This window comes from Hyperolius riggenbachi, chromosome 12 (assembly GCF_040937935.1).
Source record: "Hyperolius riggenbachi isolate aHypRig1 chromosome 12, aHypRig1.pri, whole genome shotgun sequence".
NCBI lineage: Eukaryota > Metazoa > Chordata > Amphibia > Anura > Hyperoliidae > Hyperolius > Hyperolius riggenbachi.
Genome location: NC_090657.1, coordinates 111819471 through 111842412, shown reverse-complemented (window position 1 = coordinate 111842412; position 22942 = coordinate 111819471). Strand labels below are relative to the sequence as shown.

At 43.8% G+C, this 22942-nt stretch overlaps 1 protein-coding gene across 4 annotated transcripts in view; it reads right to left on the bottom strand.

Annotated features, from left to right (window-relative positions):
• The window catches only part of TMEM94 (transmembrane protein 94), a 264228-nt gene that overhangs the window by 152090 nt on the left and 89196 nt on the right, over positions 1-22942 (bottom strand). For all 4 annotated transcript variants that reach the window (XR_011025302.1, XM_068263428.1, XM_068263426.1 and 1 more), the window contains exons 10-17: positions 15041-15157; positions 14911-14967; positions 14616-14720; positions 12243-12407; positions 11977-12156; positions 11539-11833; positions 6045-6218; positions 4985-5087 (exon numbers count right to left, since the gene is read on the bottom strand). Coding sequence is in view for 3 of the 4 variants with exons in the window: in XM_068263428.1 (XP_068119529.1) it covers positions 4985-5087; positions 6045-6218; positions 11539-11833; positions 11977-12156; positions 12243-12407; positions 14616-14720; positions 14911-14967; positions 15041-15157 (1196 nt within the window). In the remaining variant the exon portion in view is untranslated. The remainder of the gene's footprint in view (positions 1-4984; positions 5088-6044; positions 6219-11538; positions 11834-11976; positions 12157-12242; positions 12408-14615; positions 14721-14910; positions 14968-15040; positions 15158-22942) is intronic.

Genomic DNA, 22942 nt, shown 5'->3' with positions numbered 1-22942 from the left:
CACCGACAACGGTTTTGAGCCACAGGGGGTCCCCTTTATTAAGGCATAGGGCAGATACTCAACACAATATCCTTTATCTGTCCTATGCCTTGATAAATGGGACCCCTGTGGCCCCAAAACAGTTGTAGGTTAGTACAACAGATGGCCTGTTGTATGTTTAAGGAAGAGAGGGGGAATACATCGCCGCAACAACACCATTGGTCTGCCTGCTTCTACAGCCTCCTCCTCTGTTAAGGGAACAGAGAGTGAACCTGAAGTTCTGCAGTTGGGTGCTGCCAAAACCTTCCTGTCCGAGAAGGAACATCTGAGACGAAGCAAGGCTGATCTGTTCTTTTGCTGTGGAGAGCCAGGCCCTTTCACTGGAGTTTTCCCCACTTGATCTGGAGGTAAGTCATCATCACCTGGGACCAAGGAAGGTCAGAAAGTAGCGTCTTCGGTGACTTCTGTTTATCTCATGCTTACTTTGCAGGGTCTCCCAACACCTATTGAAGTTTGAGCTATTGTGGATTCAGGTGCCTGCTCCTTCTTCAGGGGTGTAACCTTTGCTCAGAGGAGTGGTGTTCCAATAGTACCTAGAATTAGTCCCCTTCCTATTTCGTTGGCAGATGGCCCCCTTTGTAGACTGGTCCTGTGGTACAAACTGCACCACTGTTTGGAGACCATAAGTATCTTTGTTTCAATCTCATTTTTTCCTCTTCATCAGTCTATTGTATTGGGAGCACCATGGCTCTGTGCTCACAATCCTTGCACTTACTGGGCCACTGGATTGGTTCAGTTTTCCTCACCACATCGTTCAAAATTCTGTTTCCCTACTGACAGTGTTATGCTAAGTACTAATACTGATAAAGCAACAAAGGAGCCAATGTGCTACCACCTCATCGTATATATGATTGTCCGATTCAACTTTTACCCGGAGCCAATGCGTATTGTGTCTTAGTTGCCATGGTGGAAGGGGGGTGTGGTGGTCCTCCTTCCCCACTCCACGTTCCCGTGAGTGCTTTTACCTAGTTCGTTGCCGCCCGGGGTTGTTGTAGTGGATAGGGGTGGAGACTTCATGCTCCTTCCTTTAGTTGGGCATTGGAAGGCGGTCCCAATACATAAGTATGCCTTTATACATGCCATGAAAGCTATTGAATGCATTATTTCTGCTGTTTCCAATGCAAAGCATCTGGCCACTAGACATGCTGTTCCGTGGCCCAAATTGCATATTGCAATGCTCCACCACATGACTTGTGGCTCTGTGGTATAAAGACTCAGCTTGCTCTGCATTTAAGTCCTTTATAGGCTGCTACTAACTTCAATAATATCATGCACCCCTGTTTGCTTCTTTCCCTGACTTGGACATAATATAATATACTGTATAGGATTGTTCCTACGACCTGTGATTTATTTCAGAAGGACAGTGTCTTGATCATCATATTGGGCTGTGGCAAAGGTATTTTGAAATAGCTTGCTGAGCATTCAGCTGCAAACTTGACATTGATGGCTGCCCTGTAGTTGCTTTAATATGGTTATTTGTGATTCTGATGTTTTTGTATGTATGGATACATTTTGATGATTAAAGTGTATTTGTTTTTACACTATATTGATAACGTTTTGAGGCCATTCACTGTGCGGTCCTCTAACTCCCCTTTCTACTAATAGGTGGCCTAGTGATATACAGTATAACATATTAGGCAATTGTTATTCAGGATTGCGTAACCTCTTACTACTCCAGTCCTCTATTACAGTTCCCATATTTTAGTGATAGAACCAGAGTATGAGGGTATGAGGGTACACCTTCCTTGAATTTTCACTCCATGCAATGGTCTGGTCCATCCAACATCGACAGCTTCCCTCAGCGTATATTGCAGAAAATGACCAGCACTGGAAGGCTTTGAAGAATTGTATTTTATTCACCTCCAATTGTGAACAAAATGTAGCCAACATCCATTTAAAGCATCAGATGTAATTATATCTCAAGTAATTTAGTTCTTATGCTACCAAGCAATGGATCAACTACGAGATGGAGTGGGCAATGTCACATTGTGGTGTGGTTACAACAACGGACTGTCGTTGTTTCGGACGGTATCTCAGTCCTTTGTCTAATAGGTAATGCACTGAAATGTGCATCACCACCTCTTTATATACCTATCGCCTACCCTCCCAACCAATCACTACAGAGGAGGACCTGATGGGGAACTTCGGCAATAGGGAGTGGTATGCTGACAACCAATAAGTATCAAGTACTAATACTCACTGTGAGGAGCATCTCTGCCCCATGTGGGATGGTGTATGGCGGTTGCCAGCAGGGCTATCTGTCATAGAAACCAATCAGTGTTTGTAAAACTGTAAACATTCGCTTTTCCGCATTGCGTATATTGCCCGCTCCATCTGGTGGTTGATCCATTGCTTGGCAGCGTAAGAGCTATTTTACTTGAGCTATAATTACATCGAATGCTTTAAAGGATACCCGAAGTGACATGTGACATGATGAGATAGACGTGTATGTACAGTGCCTAGCACACAAATAACTATGCTATTCCTTTTTTTCTTTCCCTGCCTGAAAGAGTTTAATATCAGGTATGTAAGTGGCTGACTCAGTCCTGACTACAGTGTGACCCTCACTAATAAGAAATTCTAACTATAAAACACTTTCCTAGCAGAAAATGGCTCCTGAGAGCAAGAAAGAGGTAAAAAGGGGAATTTCTCATCAGTGAGGTTCAAACTGTAGTCACTTCCTGTCTGAGTCAGGACTGAGTCAGCCACTTACATACCTGATATTTAACCCTTTCAGGCAAAGAAAGAAAAAAAAATAAACACAGCATAGTTATTTGTGTGCTAGGCACTGTACGTACACGTCTATCTCATCATGTCACATGTCACTTTGGGTATCCTTTAAATGGATGTTGGCTACATTTTGTTCACTATTGGAGGTGAATAAAATGCCTTTCTTCAAAGCTTTCCAGTGCTGGTCATTTTCTGCAATATACCTCCCTTTTCGTGCCAAAGAAAACTGTTTTCCCTCTACAGTACATCTACATAAAGTGGCCCATTCCCCCCCCCCCCCCCCCCCCCATTGCATCTTCATATACGGCATCCCTTAATGTGGCCCAAATATTGTGCACCACTTTTGTGCCCCTTTACAGAAGCTCTATGTGGCTCCTGTGCTGTGAATCATTACTGTTGTTACTGTTGGTTTAGTGGTACCCCAAGGGGCATCAAAGTCAAATACACAGTGGGCAATAATTGATAAACTGGTACCAAGTTGGGGGTCAACCTCGATGCCTAGTGGCTTCCATCACAAATACAGTGGACATACATGGATGGACATTGTTGGAGCCCTGAGGAGGTGAGAAAAGCATGACTACCACTGGGCTGCTCCTCTGCATATACTGTGGAGCAAATGGGGGAGGGGCTTTCCACTGCAGAGGGGCACAAAGAAAGTTCTTGGCCAGCTGCACAAGAAACTCACATTTAGCCTTGCGGGTCAAATATAATTACTGTGCAGGGCAATTTTCCCCCAGGGCCAAGGTAAACTAGTCACCAGATCATCTGGGGTAGGTAAGATCAATAGGGTAAACTAGAAAAGGGGAGGTGAGGCACCGACCAACACAGAAAAGTGTAAGGCAGGGGTGTCAAACCTGGGAAGGAAGGGGCAAGTCATTTATTTCCCACCCGCTGACACACTGCAGTAATATCTGGAGGGGAGAGTGCGGAAGGAGGGGGCCCCACCGCTGTGTGCCCACTGCTCCTCCTTCCTGGCTAACCCATACTAGGGCAACTATACTACCTATACTGGGGCAACTATACTACCTATACTGGGGACAACTATACTAGCTACCTATACTACAACAACAAATAACATTTGTAAAGTGCTTTTCTCCCATAGGACTGGGGCAATTATACTACCTATACTGGGGTCAACTATACTAGCTACCTATACTGGAGGCAACGCTACTATCTATACGTGGGACAAATATTCTACCTATACTGGGGGCAACCGTAATAGCTACCTATACTGGGCAACTATACTATCTATACTGGGGGCATATATACTTTCTACCCATACTGGGGCAACTATACTATCTACCCATACTGGGGCAGCTATACTATCTACCCATACTGGGGCAACTATACTATCTACCCATACTGGGGCAACTATACTATCTACCCATACTGGGGCAACTATACTAGCTACCCATACTGGGGCAACTATACTAGCTACCCATACTGGGGCAACTATACTAGCTACCCATACTGGGGCAACTATACTAGCTACCCATATTGGGGCAACTATACTGGCTATACTGAGGGCAAATATACTAGCTACCTACACTGGGGCAACTAAACTACCTATACTGGGGCAACTATAATACATATACTGGGGCAACTATACTACCTATACTGGGGGTAATACTGGGGCAACGATACTACCTATACTGGGGGCAACTATACTACCTATACTGGGGGCAACTATATTAGCTACCTATACTTTGGCAACTATATTAGCTACCTATACTTTGGCAACTATACTACCTATACTTTGGGCAACTATACTACCTATACTGGGGGCAACTATAATCGCTACCTATACTGAGGCAACTATTCTACCCATACTTGGGGCAACTATACTACCTATACTGGGGCAACTATACTACCTATACTGGGGCAACTATTCCACCTATACTGGGGCAAATATACTAGCTACCTACACTGGGGCAACTCTACTACCTATACTGGGGGCAACTATAATAGCTACTGTACCTATACTGAGGCAACTATACTGGGGCAACTATACTAGCTACCTATACTGGCTACCTATCTACCTATACTGAGGGTGAACATTTTTCGGGTGCTGTGCAAAAAGTCTAGAACCGCGGCCCTGCCTTGAGGCTTAACAGGAAATCTGAGGATGCAAAAATACTGTCCTAGAAACATGAAGTGCTTAAACACATTAACTTTAAAGGATCCCTACACTACAAATAAGTGTTATGTAGCATACCTGTCAGACCCAGAAAGAGGGTAAATATCAGCTCCATCCCAAAAATCAGTACAGGCTTCAAGGATAATATCAGCTGCTCCATGGGACAGCATCTGCTCCGTGTCTACAAGTTACAGGAACAACAGATGAAAGAAATGAAAATATATTCATACACTAAAAGAACAGACAGGTGAAGTTCACAAAAATCCATAGCATATCTTTTGTCCAAGGACAAACATTTGGTTTTACCAAAATGTTTGGACAGCAGATGGTATTTAAAGTGAACCCGAGGTGAGAGTGATATGGAGGCTGCCGTATTTATTTCCTTTTAAACAATACTAGTTGCCTGGCAGTCCTGCTGATCTATTTGGCTGCAGTAGTGAAGAGAATTACACCAGAAATAAGGATGCAGCTAATCTTGTCAGTTCTGCTGCATGCTTGTTCAGGGTCTATGGTTGAAAGTATTAGAGGCAGAGGACCAGCAGGGCAGCCAGGCAACTGGTATTGTTTAAAAGGAAATAAATATGGCAGCCTCCATGTTATTCTCACCTCAGGTTCCCTTTAAAGAGACTCTGAAGGGTTTTTTATTACCTCTTTTTATTCTGCAGCCATCTTCAGCGTTAAAATCCAAACTGATTTGCTGCATTCCCGCAGCAGAATAAGGTATTTATGCCCCAGAAATGCCCTAAATCGATTACAGGATCGCAGCATTTTACTTCCTGGTAGAGGCAGAGCTGTGTGCAGTAGCTCTGCCTCTTATCCAGTCAATCTCTGCCGATCTCCGCCTTTACCCGCCCCTCTCAGTCTTCTCTCACCGAGAGGGGCGAGGAGAATCTGAGAACAGCGGAGATTGATTGGATAGGAGGCAGAGCTACTGCGCACAGCTCTGCCTCCCCGGGCAGCAAAATCTGCGACCTGGAAAGTCGTGGGATTTTGCCCCGGTATTTCAGGGGGATAAATACCTCGTTCTGCTGCAGGGATGCAGCGAATCAGCTTGTATCTTAACGCTGAGGACGACTGCAGAATAAAAAGAGGTAATAAAAAATGTTTCAGACTCTCTAATTACATGAAGGTAACTTACTAGAAGTGACATCCTTGACAAAAAGGCTGATCATGTGGCTGAGTGGAGGTCGCCGCTTGGTACCCGTTGGAAGCTTAGACAGCAGAATTTCCTTCCCAGCTTCATCTTTTGGAAGGTGATAAAGAGCAATATGATTTTGAAGTTTAAATAGGTCCTTGGCTCCAGGGGTGAAACCTGACCATTGATCACATGAGTAAATAGAGAAAAATAATATATTAATTTAATACATAGAAAAAGTGTACAGCTTTTGCAATAAAGTGTACTGTTTTGCAAGCTAAAGATAAGATATAACTAAGCTCTTCAAACATACGTGATTGCACATAACCTGTTAAGACTTGTACACAGGGATTAAGCCCATCTCCCAAGAAGCATCAGGACTCGATTCCTCAGACAACAGTGCATGCGGAGGCATGCAGACGAGTCGCTAGCCTCATCCTGTCCTTGTCTGAAGCCATCTACATACAGTAGGCTTTTGGACTCCAAAGAGCGCGTTCATGATTGTACTTTTTGTGTATGAATCCCAAGACTTAAATGGCATACTCTTCAGCATGAAGAAGAGCGAGCCTGCAAACTTCCAGAGGGTCCTGGGTAGCAGTGGGGGTCTGGAGGAGGACATGGGAAGCCTCTGGAAGATCCAGAGGCTTCCCTCTTCCTAGGTGAATATGTTTTTGTTGTTGTTATTGTTAGGTTCCATCTAGGGTTTTCTTTAACATATTTTGGTTCCTGGACGTAGAAACTACGTCCAGGAACCATGCGCGCTCCTGCGGCCGATCGCGGTTCGTTAGCCAGGCAATCAGTGAATCGGGCTATGGTGCCCAATCACTGATTCCTCTCCTCCGCTGAAAAAGCGACAGCTTCTCTCGGAAGCTTTGCTTTTTCTGGCTGTTGCGTCCCCCATGCGTCTCTCTAAGCGTTTGTTACGCTTAGAGTGACGTCATGTAAACAAACTCATGGCCGCCATCTTGTGGCTAAAAAGTAAAACTACAACTAAAAGTAAAAAAAATAAAACTCACACATTTACATTATAAAACTATTGTTTACATCCCACCCTCCCAAAAATACCCAAATAAAATGTTTAATATAAAAAAACAAAAAACATTACAATAATAATAAAAAAAACAAAAACATGTAAATATTTACCTAAGGGTCTAAACTTTTTAAATATCAATGTAAAGATGAAATATTTCTATATTTTTTTATTTCAAACTTGTAAATAGTGATAGATGCAAAACGGAAAAAATGCACTTTTATTTCCAAATAAAATTTGTCGCCATACATTGTGATAGGGACATCATTTTAACCGTGTAATAACCGGGACATATGGGCAAATACAACACGTGAGTTTTAATTATGGAGGCATGTATTATTTTAAAACTATAATGGCCGAAAACTGAGAAATAATGAATTTTTTCATTTGTTTTCTTATTCTTACTGTTAAAATGCATTTACATTAAGGTAGCTCTTAGCAAAATGTACGACCCAAAGAAAGCCTAATTGGTGGTGGAAAAAACAAGATATAGATCAGTTCATTGTGATAGGTAGTGATAAAGTTATAGGCTAATGAATGGGAGGTGAACATTGCTCAAGTGAAAACGACGGAACGCGAATGGGTTAAGCTAAGTGCACACCATATACTTTCTGTGCCTAAAATGATCATTTATTTACCTATTAACCTTTGTCAGGGGGCTACCATGAACTTAAACAACACCTTGGTGTTAATAATATGTCCTAAATGAATTTTACTCTTAACTACCCTAACTTTTTATGGTTTCACTTTTGAACACAGTTGCATCTAGCAGGCTTAAACCACATTCCAAATTATTATGCAAATTATTGATTACTGACACCTGTGATAGTTTTCCAGGTGAGGCCATTTAAAGGAAAAACTACTAAACAAGAATGTTCCACATTATTAATTTAAACCTTCAGGCTGATCGGTCCTTTGCCGTTCTCCTCTCCCACCTGGATCCTCCACTAGGCCGCCCGTTCATGGCATACTGCACATGCGTGCCCCGGTCCACGCCCCATCGCGGAGAAAGTTCTGCGCTTGCGCCAACTAGCGAAGTTACCAGGCCGCCTAGCAGAGCATCCAGGCGGAGGAGGACGGCGAGGGAACGATCAGCCTGAGGCTCCCTGCCCACTACATGCGATTCTGATCAGGAATGATCATCGACCTTTATCACGAGTCATTACTCACAATTCAAATGGGGTTTAATTACAGCAGGTGTGCGGTAGGGAATGAAAGGGTGATTTGCCCATAAATCAGAGCGTCCTCCCTGCGCTCCAAATAGGTCCATGCGTCCTGTTAGTCTTGTTCCAAGCCTCACTGCCGTCACTTCCTCCTTCAAGCCAAAAGGAGGAAGTGACGGCAACGAGACTTGGAACAAGACTAACCCTTTTATTCCCCACCGCACACCTGCTGTAATTAAACCTCATTTGAATCAGGAGTAATCACTCGTGATTAAGGTCGGTGATCATCCCAGATTCCGATTTTTAATAAAATTTTCACACACAATTCCGATTTCTGATTTTTAATCGGTACTGCATGCTGCGTTTTTCTTTTGATAGCATCCAGAAAAAATTTGAATCACAAATCGGATTTGCAGTGTGCAGGGAGCCTGAAGGGGGCTGGAGGAAGCCCCAGGTATGTATAATTTTTTCTTTAACCACTTCAGGACCACAGTTTTTTTTCGCCTTCAGGACCAGAGCAATTTTCACATCACGCTCCTTCCATTCATTCACCAATAACTTTATTGCTACTTATCACACTGAAATGATCTATATATTATTTTTTGCAGGACAAACTAGGCTTTCTCTGGGCAGTACTTTTTGCTAACAATTATTTTATTTATATGTATTTTGCAAGGAAGAAGTAGAGAAAAAAAAAGAAAAAAAATCACAAGTCTCAGCTTTCAGCCATTGTAGTTTAAATATAAAATGTGCTATTGATGATGAAACAGACACATTTTATTTGTCCATTTGTCCTGGTTATTACAACGTTTAAAGTGTGTCCCTAGTACAATGTATGGCGATATTTTATTTGGAAATAAAGGTGTCTATTTTCCAGTTTAGTTTTTTTTATATTATAATAATAATTCCAAGACTTTATTTACAAAATCCACAGTAATGACATACATGATTAAAAAATTCCCTAAGGTAACTATTTATATTTATTATTTATTATATAAATGGTGTAATTTGTTTTATTTTATTTTTTTAAGTGTTTTGTTTTCGTATCTATGGGGTAGGGGAGGAAGGGGTTAAAAAATAATTTTAAAAACTATTCTATTCGCCTATGGATTAGTGTTTAGCGTGCATTTGGATGTATTTTTACTTTTTGGCCACAAGATGGTGCTGTGTTCAGTGTTGAGTAAATATAATACGTAACAAATGTTTACATATGTTTCTGTCTGATTTTTTTTTTGAGCAACACAGCAGGAAGCTGAACATCATAGGAGACAGCGGTTATCCATTCCCCAATCACGGAGGGACAGGATTGCGGCGATTGCGGACGGGAGAAATGCGGCGATCGTGAGTGGTGTCGGAAAACAAACAGTACACTTACCTACTCCCCTGTGGCTGAAGTGAAGTTTTGCAGGGGCGTAGATAAGCGTAGCAGAGGTCCTGAAGTGGTTAATTCATCTCCGGTACCTTTCAACTACTTGCCAACCGTTCCATGTCTCTTTTTGGTCTATGCTATCAGCTGTACTTGTTCTATTTTTCGTGTACAATTTTACGTGTTTATGCGACGGCGGCTTATTATACGCCTCTTTCTGTAGTTGGTGGCCTATGAGAGCCATTGTTTACATTCGGGCGACCTTGTAATATGCTGGCTGTTGCAAGAAGGAGAAAAGGCATGTGAGTGATATAGTATTTCATGTTTTTTGGCCCTTTGAAGAATCAGTGGAGTTGATGATGAGATTCATCTTGTGCAGCTGACAGGCGGTGAGATTTTCTTCGCTTATAGTGGTTATGTGAGGTGTAAATGAGCAATCAGCTTAGCACTATTTTTGGTGGAAGGATCTAGTTAGTGCATCCTGTGTGAGACAGGAGTCTCTTTGCACAAAGGATCATTGCTCTCTGATTTCCATTGGTTCCCCTGGGTCTGTTGCAGTTACCCATCAGGTCCTCCTTGCGATTCTCATTCCTGATTGGTCCAATTCTTTTATATAAGATGGGTGTTTGCGCTATTTGATTCAGTATGGGTCTGACTAGCCTGAGGAAAGGCTGCTTGGCCTGAAAAAGCGGGCTGTCGCTGGATATCAGCCCTGCACGTTTTCTACACTTTTTATCTTTTTAATGATTTATGAATAAAAGAGCTATGTTTTAAGAGCAATAAAGCCTCTTTCACAGTAGGACGTTGCGTTTTGCTGCGACGTTAAAGTCGCAATGCAAATTACAACGCAACGCCCCAAAAAAGTTGCAACGCAACTTAATGCCCCATTATCGTCGCATACAATAGGGCATACAGGCAATGAAAAGTATGCTTCTAAGTCATTACTGAGCATATGCAGTCTAACGCAGCTAATAACGTGTATAACGCACTGCATGCAGCACTTTCACTTAACGTGCAGCGTTAGACACCAACGCAACATGTACCGTCTGTGGGGTACTGAAGGACGGCCAGGTCGCACCACTCCATTCCTTTTTGAACTACATGAAGATTCCACTAGCAACACTAAAAGCAGTGGAAATTCTCAGCCGATCTAGCCGATGCGCTTCCAGTCCTCCATCTCCTCCTCACTCTGAGACCTCCTTCTATCTCCTACATCTCCTCCTGGCTCTGAGTCCTTCCCGCCATGCGTAACCCCACTTCAAATCGGTGCCCAGCTTCCCACTGCTCCAAGTGTACACACTACGATGCATTCCACAGCTCTAGCTGATTGGCAGTTGTGTCATGGTAGAGAGCATTCAGACGCCGTATGGTCAATCAGGCTGGAGGGAGGGGGGGGGGGGCTGCCACCAAACAGCTCAGTCATTGGGTACAGTGACTGCACTCTTTCAATAGCAGTGACCTATCAGATGTCAGTGGGCATTGTTCCTTCATTGCTAAAGGAACAACACCCACTAGCATCTGATATGTCACCGCTACTGAGTGAGTGTAGTGATTGACCAAAATGTAGGAGCCGTGGCCCTGCTCATGAGACCATCAGCATCAATTAATAACCAGAGCAGTGGACGTAATGGCGGGTCTGGTGGCAGCTCCCCGCCTGATTGGCCGCACAATGTCTGCAGGCTCTCTACGTGGCAGGACTCCCAAACAGCTGGAGTCACGGAGAGCACGGTAGTGTGTTGTAAGTTTTTTACTTTTACAAACATACCATTATCATAGGAGGTTTGTTCATTAACATTCAAATTATACTCTAATTGTTGAGAACTCAAAAAATATGCTTACTGCCACTTGCATTAACTATTCAGAAAATAAGAAGCAGTTATTTTTTTGGGCCCCAGAGAGACGCGAAAAAATTATATTGCTATAGTAAACCAATCATACCAATAAGTCTTGAAAAGTCACAGAGTCCCCAGGGAATATGTCCTGGAAGCACAGAGCAGTGGGTTTCTTGAAGAGCAATGTGTCTCAAATGGTCAGCAAAGCGGCAAAGGGTGGTAGTCACATCTGGGTTGCAGAGGTTTAGCAGCACATTTAGACCCAAAGGTTTCAAAGAGCTCAAGTGGATCTGCCAGTTTGATTCATCAAACTGTATGCTCTGAGGGTTCTGTTGGTCTTGTGATAGTCTGAGCATCTCTAGGTGGCAGTCGCAAATGTAATCATCCACTTCACTGCTTAGCTAAAAGAAAGGTAAAGAGATCAAAGATGCAGACAAAAAAAAAAACGAAAAAAAAAAATTATGCTGTGCCTAGGTTGTGTTCTACGGTAATAATGATTTGTCTAACTACAAAAGAAAATTCTGTGGAAGCAGTGTAAACCTACCTGGCCACCAGTGTCTTGGCTGAAGCTTACATTAGAACCAGAGGCATGTTTGTTCCGACTGTGAGGCTTTTTTTGTGTTTCAGCAGGCTTAGAGAGATCACTTGAACGTTCAACACTCTCCTGTTCATTCACCAATTTTACAGCATCTGTGTTAGCCAACAAAGCAACCATCTCCTGGGACTAAAAATATAACTAATGTGAGATGTGGCACAGCACAATATTATTAACTAAATTGGCATTTATGCAATAAAGAAATATGACAGCACCTCATCTTCCATCTCAGTTTGACAGTACGTATGCAGAGATAATTGGTCGGCAATGTCTTCCTGCTTTTCAGTGTTCTGATCCACCTTACCACTGAAAAACAGTACAGTTTCTGGGCTGGGATTAGGCCAGGAGAGAATTCCTTGTTTATCTACACAACAAATGACCTGCAAAGACAAGACATCCTTTACTTACAGATTTCACAATGCATTAGTAGTATTGCTGGTCAGAAATACAATACTAAAAAACAAATCTAACAAAGTACTATACATGGCACCTTAAGGTATACCAGAGACACTTCCTCCAGCCCCTTCAGGCCTGATTGCTCCCAAGCCGCCGTCCTCAGCCTTCTGTATCTTCGGTAACAGGTCCCGTCATTTTGGCCAGTCGCGGCCAGTCGGAGCAAGCGCAGTGCGCTCTTCCGCCTCAATACCGTGGCTGGGAGTGTTCTGCTTCAAGAAATAGAAATTAAAAATGGGTAAGCGCTCAGACAAGTCTCTGTTATGACACAGTGTCCAGTCTCAGTGGTTGGTATGCTGCAGCTGCATAGCATCAATGGGGCTATCCTCCCCCCCTCCCCCTCAACGTAGAAAGACTCACCAGACTTTATGGCCTAAGTGGGCCCGACTTCGCCTTAGGGGCATAGGCCACCCCTCAGCCTCTCTGGCAACCTCTGGACCTCTGCACCGTCCGCTTTCAACTAGCTTCTCAAGTGGTTGTTGCTGTTACCTCCAGGCAAAAAACAGAAGCTTCACATAGCGTAAAATGAGACTCTGAAGTCTCTAAAAAAAAAACTTCTTTTTACTTCACTAATCTATTTAATACTTTAGCCCTAACTGAACCGCCGCATCTCCGCCGCTATAAATCCCCCCAAACTCCCCAGGGCACACTACGGGGAGCGCTTCCGTGTGAGGCAGGGCTATAAGCTGCAGCCCTGCCTCTACCCGCGTCTGTCAGCACGGATCGCCGCCTCTCCCCCGCCCCTCTCAGTCTTCCTTCACTGAGAGGGGCGGGGGAGAAGCGGAGATCCGCCGCTGACAGACGCGTGTGAGGCGGGGCTGCAGCTCATAGCCCTGCCTCACACGGAAGCGCTTAGGGCAGCAAAATCCACGACCAAGAAAGTCGTGGATTTTGCAGGGGAGAGGGAGGGCGGAGTTAGGGGAGATTTAGATAGTTTACAGCAGCGGGGATGCAGGGGTTTAGTTAGGGCTAAGGTATTAAACAGATTTAGGAAATAAAAATATTTTTTTTTAGAGACTTCAGAGTATCTTTAAAGGAGTAATCCAGCATTTATTTAAAAAAAAGTTTAAAAGCAAATACAGCCTAGGTTCAAAAATAAGAGCAGGCGACTAGGCAGGAGTGAGTTAACCCAAACAGCTGGGTGTGCTTATCAAAGCGACTGTACACAGCGTTACCCTGGCTCGGAAACCCGCAGTGACCGCCGCTCAATCAGGATGGGTAGGCGCGTCAACCAATCACCGCGTCCGGTGACGTCAGATGTTGCGCCGCTCCGTAGCTGTATTTGCTTTTAAACTTTTTAAATAAACATGGGATTACTCCCTTAAGCACTTTTACGCTATGTGAAGCTTCTGTTTTTTGCCTGGAGGTAACGGCAACAACCACTTGAGAAGCAAGTTGAAAGCGGACGGTACAGAGGTCCAGAGGTTGCCAGAGAGGCTGAGGGGTGGCCTATACCCCTAAGGCGAAGTTGGGCCCACTTAGGCCATAAAGTCTGGTGAGTCTTTCTACGTTGGGGGGGGGGGGGGGATAGCCCCAGTGATGCTATGCTGTCCAACCACTGAGACTGGACACTGTCATAACAGAGACTTGTCTGAGCGCTTACCCATTTTTTATTTCTATTTCTTGAAGCTAGACACAAATGGCCAGGGAGAGCTCCACCGTTTGTGGACTGGTGTTTGATTGGTCTTTTAAGATTGCATAATTTTATTGTTTGCAAGCACTTACATGTATTTTGTTGCATTGGGAGTATTCTGCGCCTGCACAGTAGTACTTTACAGACGCAGAACACACCCAGCAACGGGAGTGAGCGGAGGAACGCACTGCGCATGCGCCGTCTGGCCGCAATGACGGGACCAGTTACCGAAGATACAGAAGGCTGAGGACGGTGGCGTGGGAGCGATCAGGCTGGAAGGGGATGGAAGAAGTCCCAGGTATGTATACATTTTGTATTTTTACTCGTCTCTGAGTGACTCTTTTAAAGCAACGCTAGCCATATTTATGTGTTTTAGAGTAAGGTATCCAATAGCCTAAACACATGCAAGAAGGTGATTCACTGGTTCAGAAATGAAAACAGGGGAGTCACATTAGCTTACATTAAAAGTTTGTTTTAAAGAATATAAAGGAATACTACTCACTGTGACAGATCCCAGACCATGCAGTAGGCTAGACGTATATGCCAGAGTCTCACATTTCCCTCTAATGAAATGCAGAAAGTGAGTGCAAACAGAGCGCAGCATTTCCTGTGCAAAACATTATTAAAAAAATTACAACATAACAGAAGAGACTAAAGAAGAATACAGACTATGCAATAAAATGTATTTTTATAAACATTCCAACATCAGTAGCATATAAAGAGTGACAGATAAAATGGGAAAGAACTAAGCACTGCATTATTTTGAAACAAAAACAGGACTCTTCTGATATGCTTACCTGAGTAGAGACCGCTTCTGTGTAACTACTTAGCGTATCCTCTGAGAATTTAGCCACCTGGCAACAAGAACACAGACACTGTGGACAAGTTCAAATGTAAGACAGAATAAAACACATTCAAAATCCTCACCAAAGACGTTGGGCAGGTTTTGCTCATTTGGGCAAGCACACGTCCTTCACAAAGAGCAGTAACTAAAATCCACATTACTGGGAAAAGAAGAGGAAGAACTGGCAACACTGCATTCACCTAAGAATTCAAGAGAAAAAAAGATCAATGTTATGTAAAGAATCTTAAAGATTAAAATATTTATGTGAAATTGAAGCACCATTTACATATCTTTCAATAAAAACTACTATAACTCTTCACTTCCTTGGTAGAGAAGCCAACACACACTGGGCTTGATTCACAAAGCGGTGCTAACCTACTTAGCACATCTAAAGTCTCTAGACGCACTAACCAGGGTGCTAAGTAGGTTAGCACCGGATTTCTCAATCAGAACGTGCGCTAACTTTGCGCGTGCAAAGTTTTACGCGCGCTAAGCCCCATAGGCTTTAATGGGCACTTCGCGCGGAGCGCCCTGCGCTCTGTGCAGTACGCGCGTAAAGTTTTACGCGCGTAAAGTTTTATGCGCGAAAAGCTTATTTAGACGTGCTAAGGGGGTTTTCACAGGCGTGCTAACAGTTAGCCCGCTTTGTGAATCAAGCCCACTCTCTAATGCAGGCTTTCTCAACCAGGGTTCCCTGGAACCCCAGGGTTCCTTAAGGACTCTGCAGGGGTTCCTTGGCATTTTACCCCATCGTGGGGGAAGTATAATAGAGCACACCATAATAGGCGGTACTGTAACAAGAAGCACTAAATTTATTTATTTATTTTATTTATTTATTTGTTGTATTTATAAAGCGCCAACATATTACGCAGCACTAAATTGGGGGGTCAGGAGACAGTATAATGAGGGGCAATGTAATAGGAGATAGTGAAATTAGCAGCCTAACCTACTTAAAGACCTTGCCTCCTGAAAAATAAATGTAGGGGTTCCTCGAGACCAAAAAATTGTTTGCAGGGGTTCCTTGAGATCCAAAAGTTATTTACAGGGTTCCTCCAGGGTAAAAAGGTTGAGCAGGGCTGCTCTAATGCTACGTATACACGATGCAATTTTTTGACAGATTTATTGTCAGATGAATTATTTCCAACACGTCTATCTAACATTTCTATTGATTTTCCGTTCACTTCTATGGAAAATCATTTGAAAAATCAATCAGAAATCAGATCGGACATGTCGAAAATAATCGATCTGACAGTAAGAGTCAGAAAATTGTATGGTGTGTACCTAACAAAGCAGTCAATCACGATCTCACAATTTGTCAATATATTGTTTTTCTTAAAGGTGTGTAAACACATCCAATCTTGATTCTCCATTTTTATGTAGTACATGCATAAGAGTGCCTACTTACACAATCTGTTCAAAGTATTCAACATCTTTTGGCCCTTATAGTACATGGAAATGGTAAAATTGGCCAGTAAAGATTGAGGGCTGGTGCACACCGAACGGGTTTTTTTGTGTTTTTGCAGCCGCTTGCGGCTGCGGATACGCTTGATCAATGTATCTCAATGGGGTGGTTCACACCAGAGCGGGAGGCGTTTTGCTGAAACGCATACTCCCGGGGTGAGGCATTTTTTGGATTGCGGAGGCGTTTCTGCCTCAAATGTTAAGTATAGGAAAAACGCAAACCGCTCTGAAAAACGTCAGTTTAGAGCGGTTTTGCAGGCGTTTGTTACAGAAGCTGTTCAGTAACAGCTTTACTGTAACAATATATGAAATCTACTACACCAAAAATGCTTCCCAAAACCGCAAAATGCTAGGTGAAACGCTACAGAAAAATAAGAAAAAGCGTTTCAAAATCTGCTAGCATTTTGCGGATCTGCTAGCGGGTTTTGGTGTGCACCAGGCCTGAATGTGTGTAATGGGCTTGAGAAATGAAGCAAACAGACTTTATGTAAGAGAAAATTGTGGAAAAGAATTGTCACTGATAGCAAACACATTTTTTTGCCATTCATTTGTTGACCTGCACTAACAAAAAACCCAAGAAAAAAAAAAAAAAACACTCAACTTTAGCGCTAGGATAGTAATATACTGTAACCCAGCAATGATAAAAGTATTGGGTTAGTAAATGGGTTAGGTCCATTACTTTGCGTTTTACAGAAAGCAAATTATACTATAGCATATGCATCGCTAATCAGCCAGTAAACTTCAGGTCCTTTTAACACTATAGCAGTGCAATCACCCAGCATTTTACCCACAAAATACAGATGATCTGGCAGCAGTTTTGCCCACAAAATGCACATGATCTGGCAGCAGTTTGGCCCACAAACTACACATGATCTGCTAGCAGTGTTTGCCCACAAAATACACTTGATCTGGCGGCATTTCCTGCAAAATACACGATCTGGCATTGTTACTGCAAAATACACAATCTGGTAGTGTTTCCCTCAAAATATATGTGGAGGCATTTTCCCCCTACATGATCTGCCAGCATTAACCTCCCCTCACCAGAACATTAGGCCAGTAATGAGTTCCAGGTGATGCAGTTGGAGTGTGTATCACTCCGAAATCATCAGCGTGTGCTAAGATCACTCCGCTGCTGTTCTGCCTTCTGGGACCTAAAGGGGGAAATACAAACCCCACAGACATGGAGCTAGCAGCAGGTGAGCCGCAGCACACCACAACGAAAAAACGAACAAAAATAAAAACATGAACATGGGACTTCCGGTCCATTTACGGGAATCGCAGGGTTACGCACAGACTGCTAGTTCTGTGGCGCCCAGAGCATTTCCATCACGCCGCACCGTGGGTACTGTAGCATGTCGCAGGCATCCAGAGGACAGGAGGAAGAAATGCAGCTCTGGATCCTGGGGAGGTGAGTTCTGTGCAGCAGCTGCATAAACTGGAGGAGTTCTCTGACATGTTATTAGTTCTAAATTATAGAGTCTAAAAGAAGAAAAATATTGCACCACTTTTAGTGACCCTAGAATCCAGAACTAGGCAGGCTGCCAAGGAGGTCAAAATCAAAAACATTCCATGCAACAGCCTCAAGAACCTTTGCGTCTCAGGGGCTCCACAGTACTTGTCATTGTGGTCAGTGGTCACTACTGATGATCAGTATGATCCCTACTGACCTGTTCACCCTCTTGAATTTAGTATGCTTTGTGGCCTTATGTCACTGGCCTCCCTTCCCTACTGCAACTGAAGCCCCCATTCTGTCCACTCTGTGTGCCCTTTGTGAACGCTCTCCCATGGCTGTGTGTAGCAACTGCCACTGGAAGAGTACAGGGAATACACGGATACGAATATTTCCCAACTGGACATGACCTGGATGCTCTCAGCCATGGCTGTTGTGCCCAGCCATTCAGAAGCACATTCCACAAGGGCGAGCAGAGGTGACAAGTTCATATGGCCTGCTCCAGAAGCAGCTGTGAATGTGGCATATTGCGGTAGCAAGGAGGGGCTGGGGTGGGAAGTAAGCCACAAGAAGGAGCCTCCAAGTGTCTGTTGACATAAAGATGAAACTGATATTCATAACTATTAGATTTTTGTTCACCTCAGGTACACTTTAAAATCTTGTAAATACGCTAGCTATAAATCAGCTGAGGTGGGCATCCGTGACCATGTCAGCTGAGAATCTAGTGTGAGTACAGATGTCCCCCGAAGTCATTTAAAAATCTGGCACATCAAAACTTTAAAGAAAAACTCCAGTGAAAATAATTAATAAAAAAAAGTGCTTCATTTTTACAATAATTATGTATAACTGATTTAGTCAGTGTTTGCCCAATGTAAAAACTTTCCTCTCCCTGATTTACATACTGACATTTATCACATGGTGACATTTTTACTGCTGGCAGGTGATGTCAGTGGAAAGAGATGCTGCTTGCTTTTTTGGCAGTTGGAAAGAGCTGTAAACAGTTACATCCCACAATGCAATGAGGTTCACAGACAGGAAACTGTCAGGACCATGGTCCTGACAGTTTCCTGTGGGAGGGGTTTCACCACAATATCAGCCATACAGAGCCCCCTGATGATCAGTTTGTAAAAAGGAAAAGATTTCTCATGTAAAAAGGGCGTATCAGCTACTGATTGGGATGAAGTTCAATTCGTGGTACCGGTTTCTCTTTAAAAGATAGTGACCCAAAGCACATTGTTGCCCTCCTTACCTTGCCAGAAGCCATTCCCTTATGCGCCACATGGTACCCCAATCCCCATAACTACAGTGTGCCTTGCTATTGCATGCCAGAATGCCGCCATTGTACAACTTCTCATTTCCTGCATCTCTACCCACATCATCAAGCTCATTCCTGTAGTGCTACCTGTACGATCAAGCTCATCCTAGGATTACCATCCAGACAGGCAACACCAAAATTAATATAATCATGTATAAGTTTTATATAGCGCTGAAACACCATGTACAGTTAGTCATTGAAGGTATAACCCGATGTTTTGACATCAGATAGTGCAGAGTAAAATACTGTAATTGCAGGTTGGGCTTGTACTGCAAGAAGTCATAGTTGAGGCACAATTTTCTCCATTTGTGTTTGCAAGGCATGTGTCTGCATGTGTCTGAAAATATAATCTAGAACAATGAAAACAAAAAACATATGTACAAATCGTAATAACTATAGTAAAACATTGGTAAATATTACCGATATTTTACTAAACCTAACCCTACTCTGACACAGAACCCTCCCTCTAGCTATGCCTAACCTTTAGATCCCCTGGTGGTGCCTAACCCTAAAGACTCCCCTGGCGGTGCCTAACGCTAAGAGCCCCCTGTTGGTGCCTTACTTTAAAATCCCCCTGGTGGTGCCTTACCCTAAAATCCCCTGGTGGTGCCTAACCCTAAAATCCCCTTTCTGACATCTAACCTTAAAACCCGTTCTCTGCTGCAAACGACAGTAATACAAAAAATAATATTTAACAAAATTATAACTCTCAAAACGAATTTCAAAATGCTATAAAAAGTTAAAATGAGGGGGTGGAGCACAACATGGCCGCGTGAGGACGTGTTTCATCAGAGCTCCCGGCCGTATGCTACTATTAGCCACCTTATACCCCACATAACCTCACCTATTTCACCCCCTGGGGTATGGCCGACCGTGAGCAACGGAAACCAAGACAGAGAAGTACTCAGAAAGCATCAAAGGAGACGTTAGAACAATTTTTCACCCCTTGTTCTACTCGGAGCACAACTTCCAAGATGGCCGACACACCAGCTCCCCGGCCCCTCTCCGACGAGCTCTTCGGGCTCCCCAGGCCAGAATAAAGCATTGGAGGATATTTGGGCATACTCGAGAGGTATGCCAACCAAGGCTGACATGCAGCTCCAGACAGAGGATCATTAGCTCTACAAAAGAGGAGATTGTGGCACTATGAGGGGACATTTCCTCAACAGACCAGAGGGTTTTAGGCCTTGTGTCGGAGGTTGCCACACTTCATACGGAAATTGCTCATTTAAAGAAACGACAAGACCGACAGGACCTATTTCACTGTACCATGCGATCCCAGATCGAAGATCTCCAGAACCACAGCCGCCGGAACATCATCCGTTTGAGAGGCTTACCAGAGGCCACAAGGTCCGAAGATTTGCAGTACACCCTCCAAGCATTCTTTAACGGCCTCCTGAATAGGCCCGTGGACACTGCCATTCAATTTAACCAAGTTTACCGTGCTCTCCGTTCTCTCCCACAAGGTTCTGAGCTGCCCCTGGATGTCATCTGCTGGGTACATAGCTTCGCTACCAAGGATGCAGTAATGGCGGCAGCGCGCCAAGCGGGTCCGATAGACTTTGATGGAGCTACACTGACTTTATACCAGGATCTTGCTCCCTCGACGCTGAGACAGAGATGGGCCCTTAAACCTCTACTTACCGCACTACAACAAGCCGGAGCTTCTTATACATGAGGCTTTCCCTTTCAGCTACAAGTACGACTAGGCTCAAAATCTGCTACTCTCCGTCATCAGAGAGACCTGCCTGAATTCTTGCTACAGTGAACCTCCCAGACTGGGACCCAGATTCTGCTGAGGCTGTTCGCCCACGCTGCAACCGCCAATCACGCTCCACGAATGTTATTACCCTCTCTTTGTCCTGGCTCCCCTTGCTGCTCCCCCGCCATTTTTTCCTCGTGACCGTTGTTTCTGAACACAAACTCTGTGTCGATTACTCTGTCCTAATGGAACTGCCTACCATATACCCCACTTGAGACCCTCTCTCTTGATGGTTCTACTCCCCTCCGGCCTTTCGATAAGCCCTCTTGTTCACAAATTCCCCCATCATGTCATATATGCAGCTTATTTTCTAGACTTCTCCCCATGATGGATCAATGGATCATGGGGATCAATGGATGGATCAATGGATAAATACGCAATGATTGTTCATTAACATGCTCCTTTCTTTTCCCACTAGGCTGGACTTTATGCTACACAGCTTGGATAACCTGACATGTTAGAAAGGATATATAGCTATGCTGTTGCCCTAAATGATAAGGTTTCCTGTATAAATATGCTACTTCGTATTCTGCTAGTACTCCTCAGGCTTTCTTATTATACTTAACCATATGTTCCATATTGGATACCAATCTCATTATGTACACTAAATTATGGAAGCTACAGTCTGGGAACTAAAGTGATACTGGGTCATAGGAGCAGAACTTGTGCTGAAAGGATATGTTGGGAATACAATCTTCAGCGACAGAGGCGGGGGAGGGGGAAGAGAGAGGTGAGTGGGGAATCAGGGGTTAGAGGATACATGCTGATGTGCTGATTGTGGCCGGGCTCGCTCCTCAGAGGTCGTGGCCATACTGCCTATATATAGAGTCGCTCATTAGAACCCTCTTAAGTTGGCACTCTACCAGTTGATTCTACTCTTGGAAGGATTTCACTGAGGCTTGGCCCTCCTTGGATGCAGTGAGCCCTGGCCGCATCGCCGGCATATCTTCTAGTATAGCTAATGGGGTAGGTGGAAAGGGATGAGACCTTGCAGCAATAAGGGGGGTTGGAGGGTGGGGGTGGGGGGCTGGCGAGGAGTGTGAGCTCTCCTTTTCTGGTTATTGCACTACCCTTATAGGGATGTTTTCTCTCTACTTGATTTTGCTTATATACGTTAAAGAGAATCTGTTCTCTAATATTCTTGCAATAAAAAGCATACCATTCTATTCCTTATGTTCTCCTGTGCCCCTCTGTGCTGTTTCTGCAACTCCCTGCTGCAATCCTGGTTTGTAATGAACAGTTTTAGGCAGTGTTTACAAACAAAAGACTGGCTTCTAACCACAGTATCATAGGCTGAGAACTAGCTTACTGTGTGACTCATGCAGAGCTTGGAGGGGGTGTGTAAAGCATCTGCCAATGACAAGCAGTGCTGCACATTCCACACATTCCAGCCTCAGCCCGACAGACACGACAGAGGAAAGGAGATAAGATTTATTACAGAGACAGTGCAAGTAGGAAAGGCTGCAGTAAGACAGGCCACATTAGAACAGGTATAGGAACTTATAGGATAGAAGAAATAAGGCTTACAATTTTGTTACAGAGTCTCTTTAAAGGTCACAAGTTGGTTATTGCTCTTAAGAATCGCTATTTTTCCTGGTTCTGTTGGGTTGAGGTTTTCTTTCGCATATTATAATGGCTGGGAGTTCTGGGACCCTGCACTGTGGTGTTTCACTCCCTCTCCCACTTATCCATGGCCAGACTACGTGTTTTCCTCTCTTTTTGAAAGAGAGGACTGGCCTAATGTGGATCTCATGGCTGCTGGGTATATTTTCCTGGCAGCCCTGTTCAGGGGAGACAGTTCTCTTCCCTGCTCACAACTGATCTGTTTTTTTTCTCTCTCCTTTTCTTCTCTTTATTTCTGGTTCTCTGTGGTGCTTGGGGGCAGCGGGTTCCTAATGTGCTGGTCTTCCTTGATTGACTATGGCATCACTTAAAGTGCTATCATTAAACGACAGAGGATTAAACATACCTGAAAAAAGATCCGCTTTATTATCAGA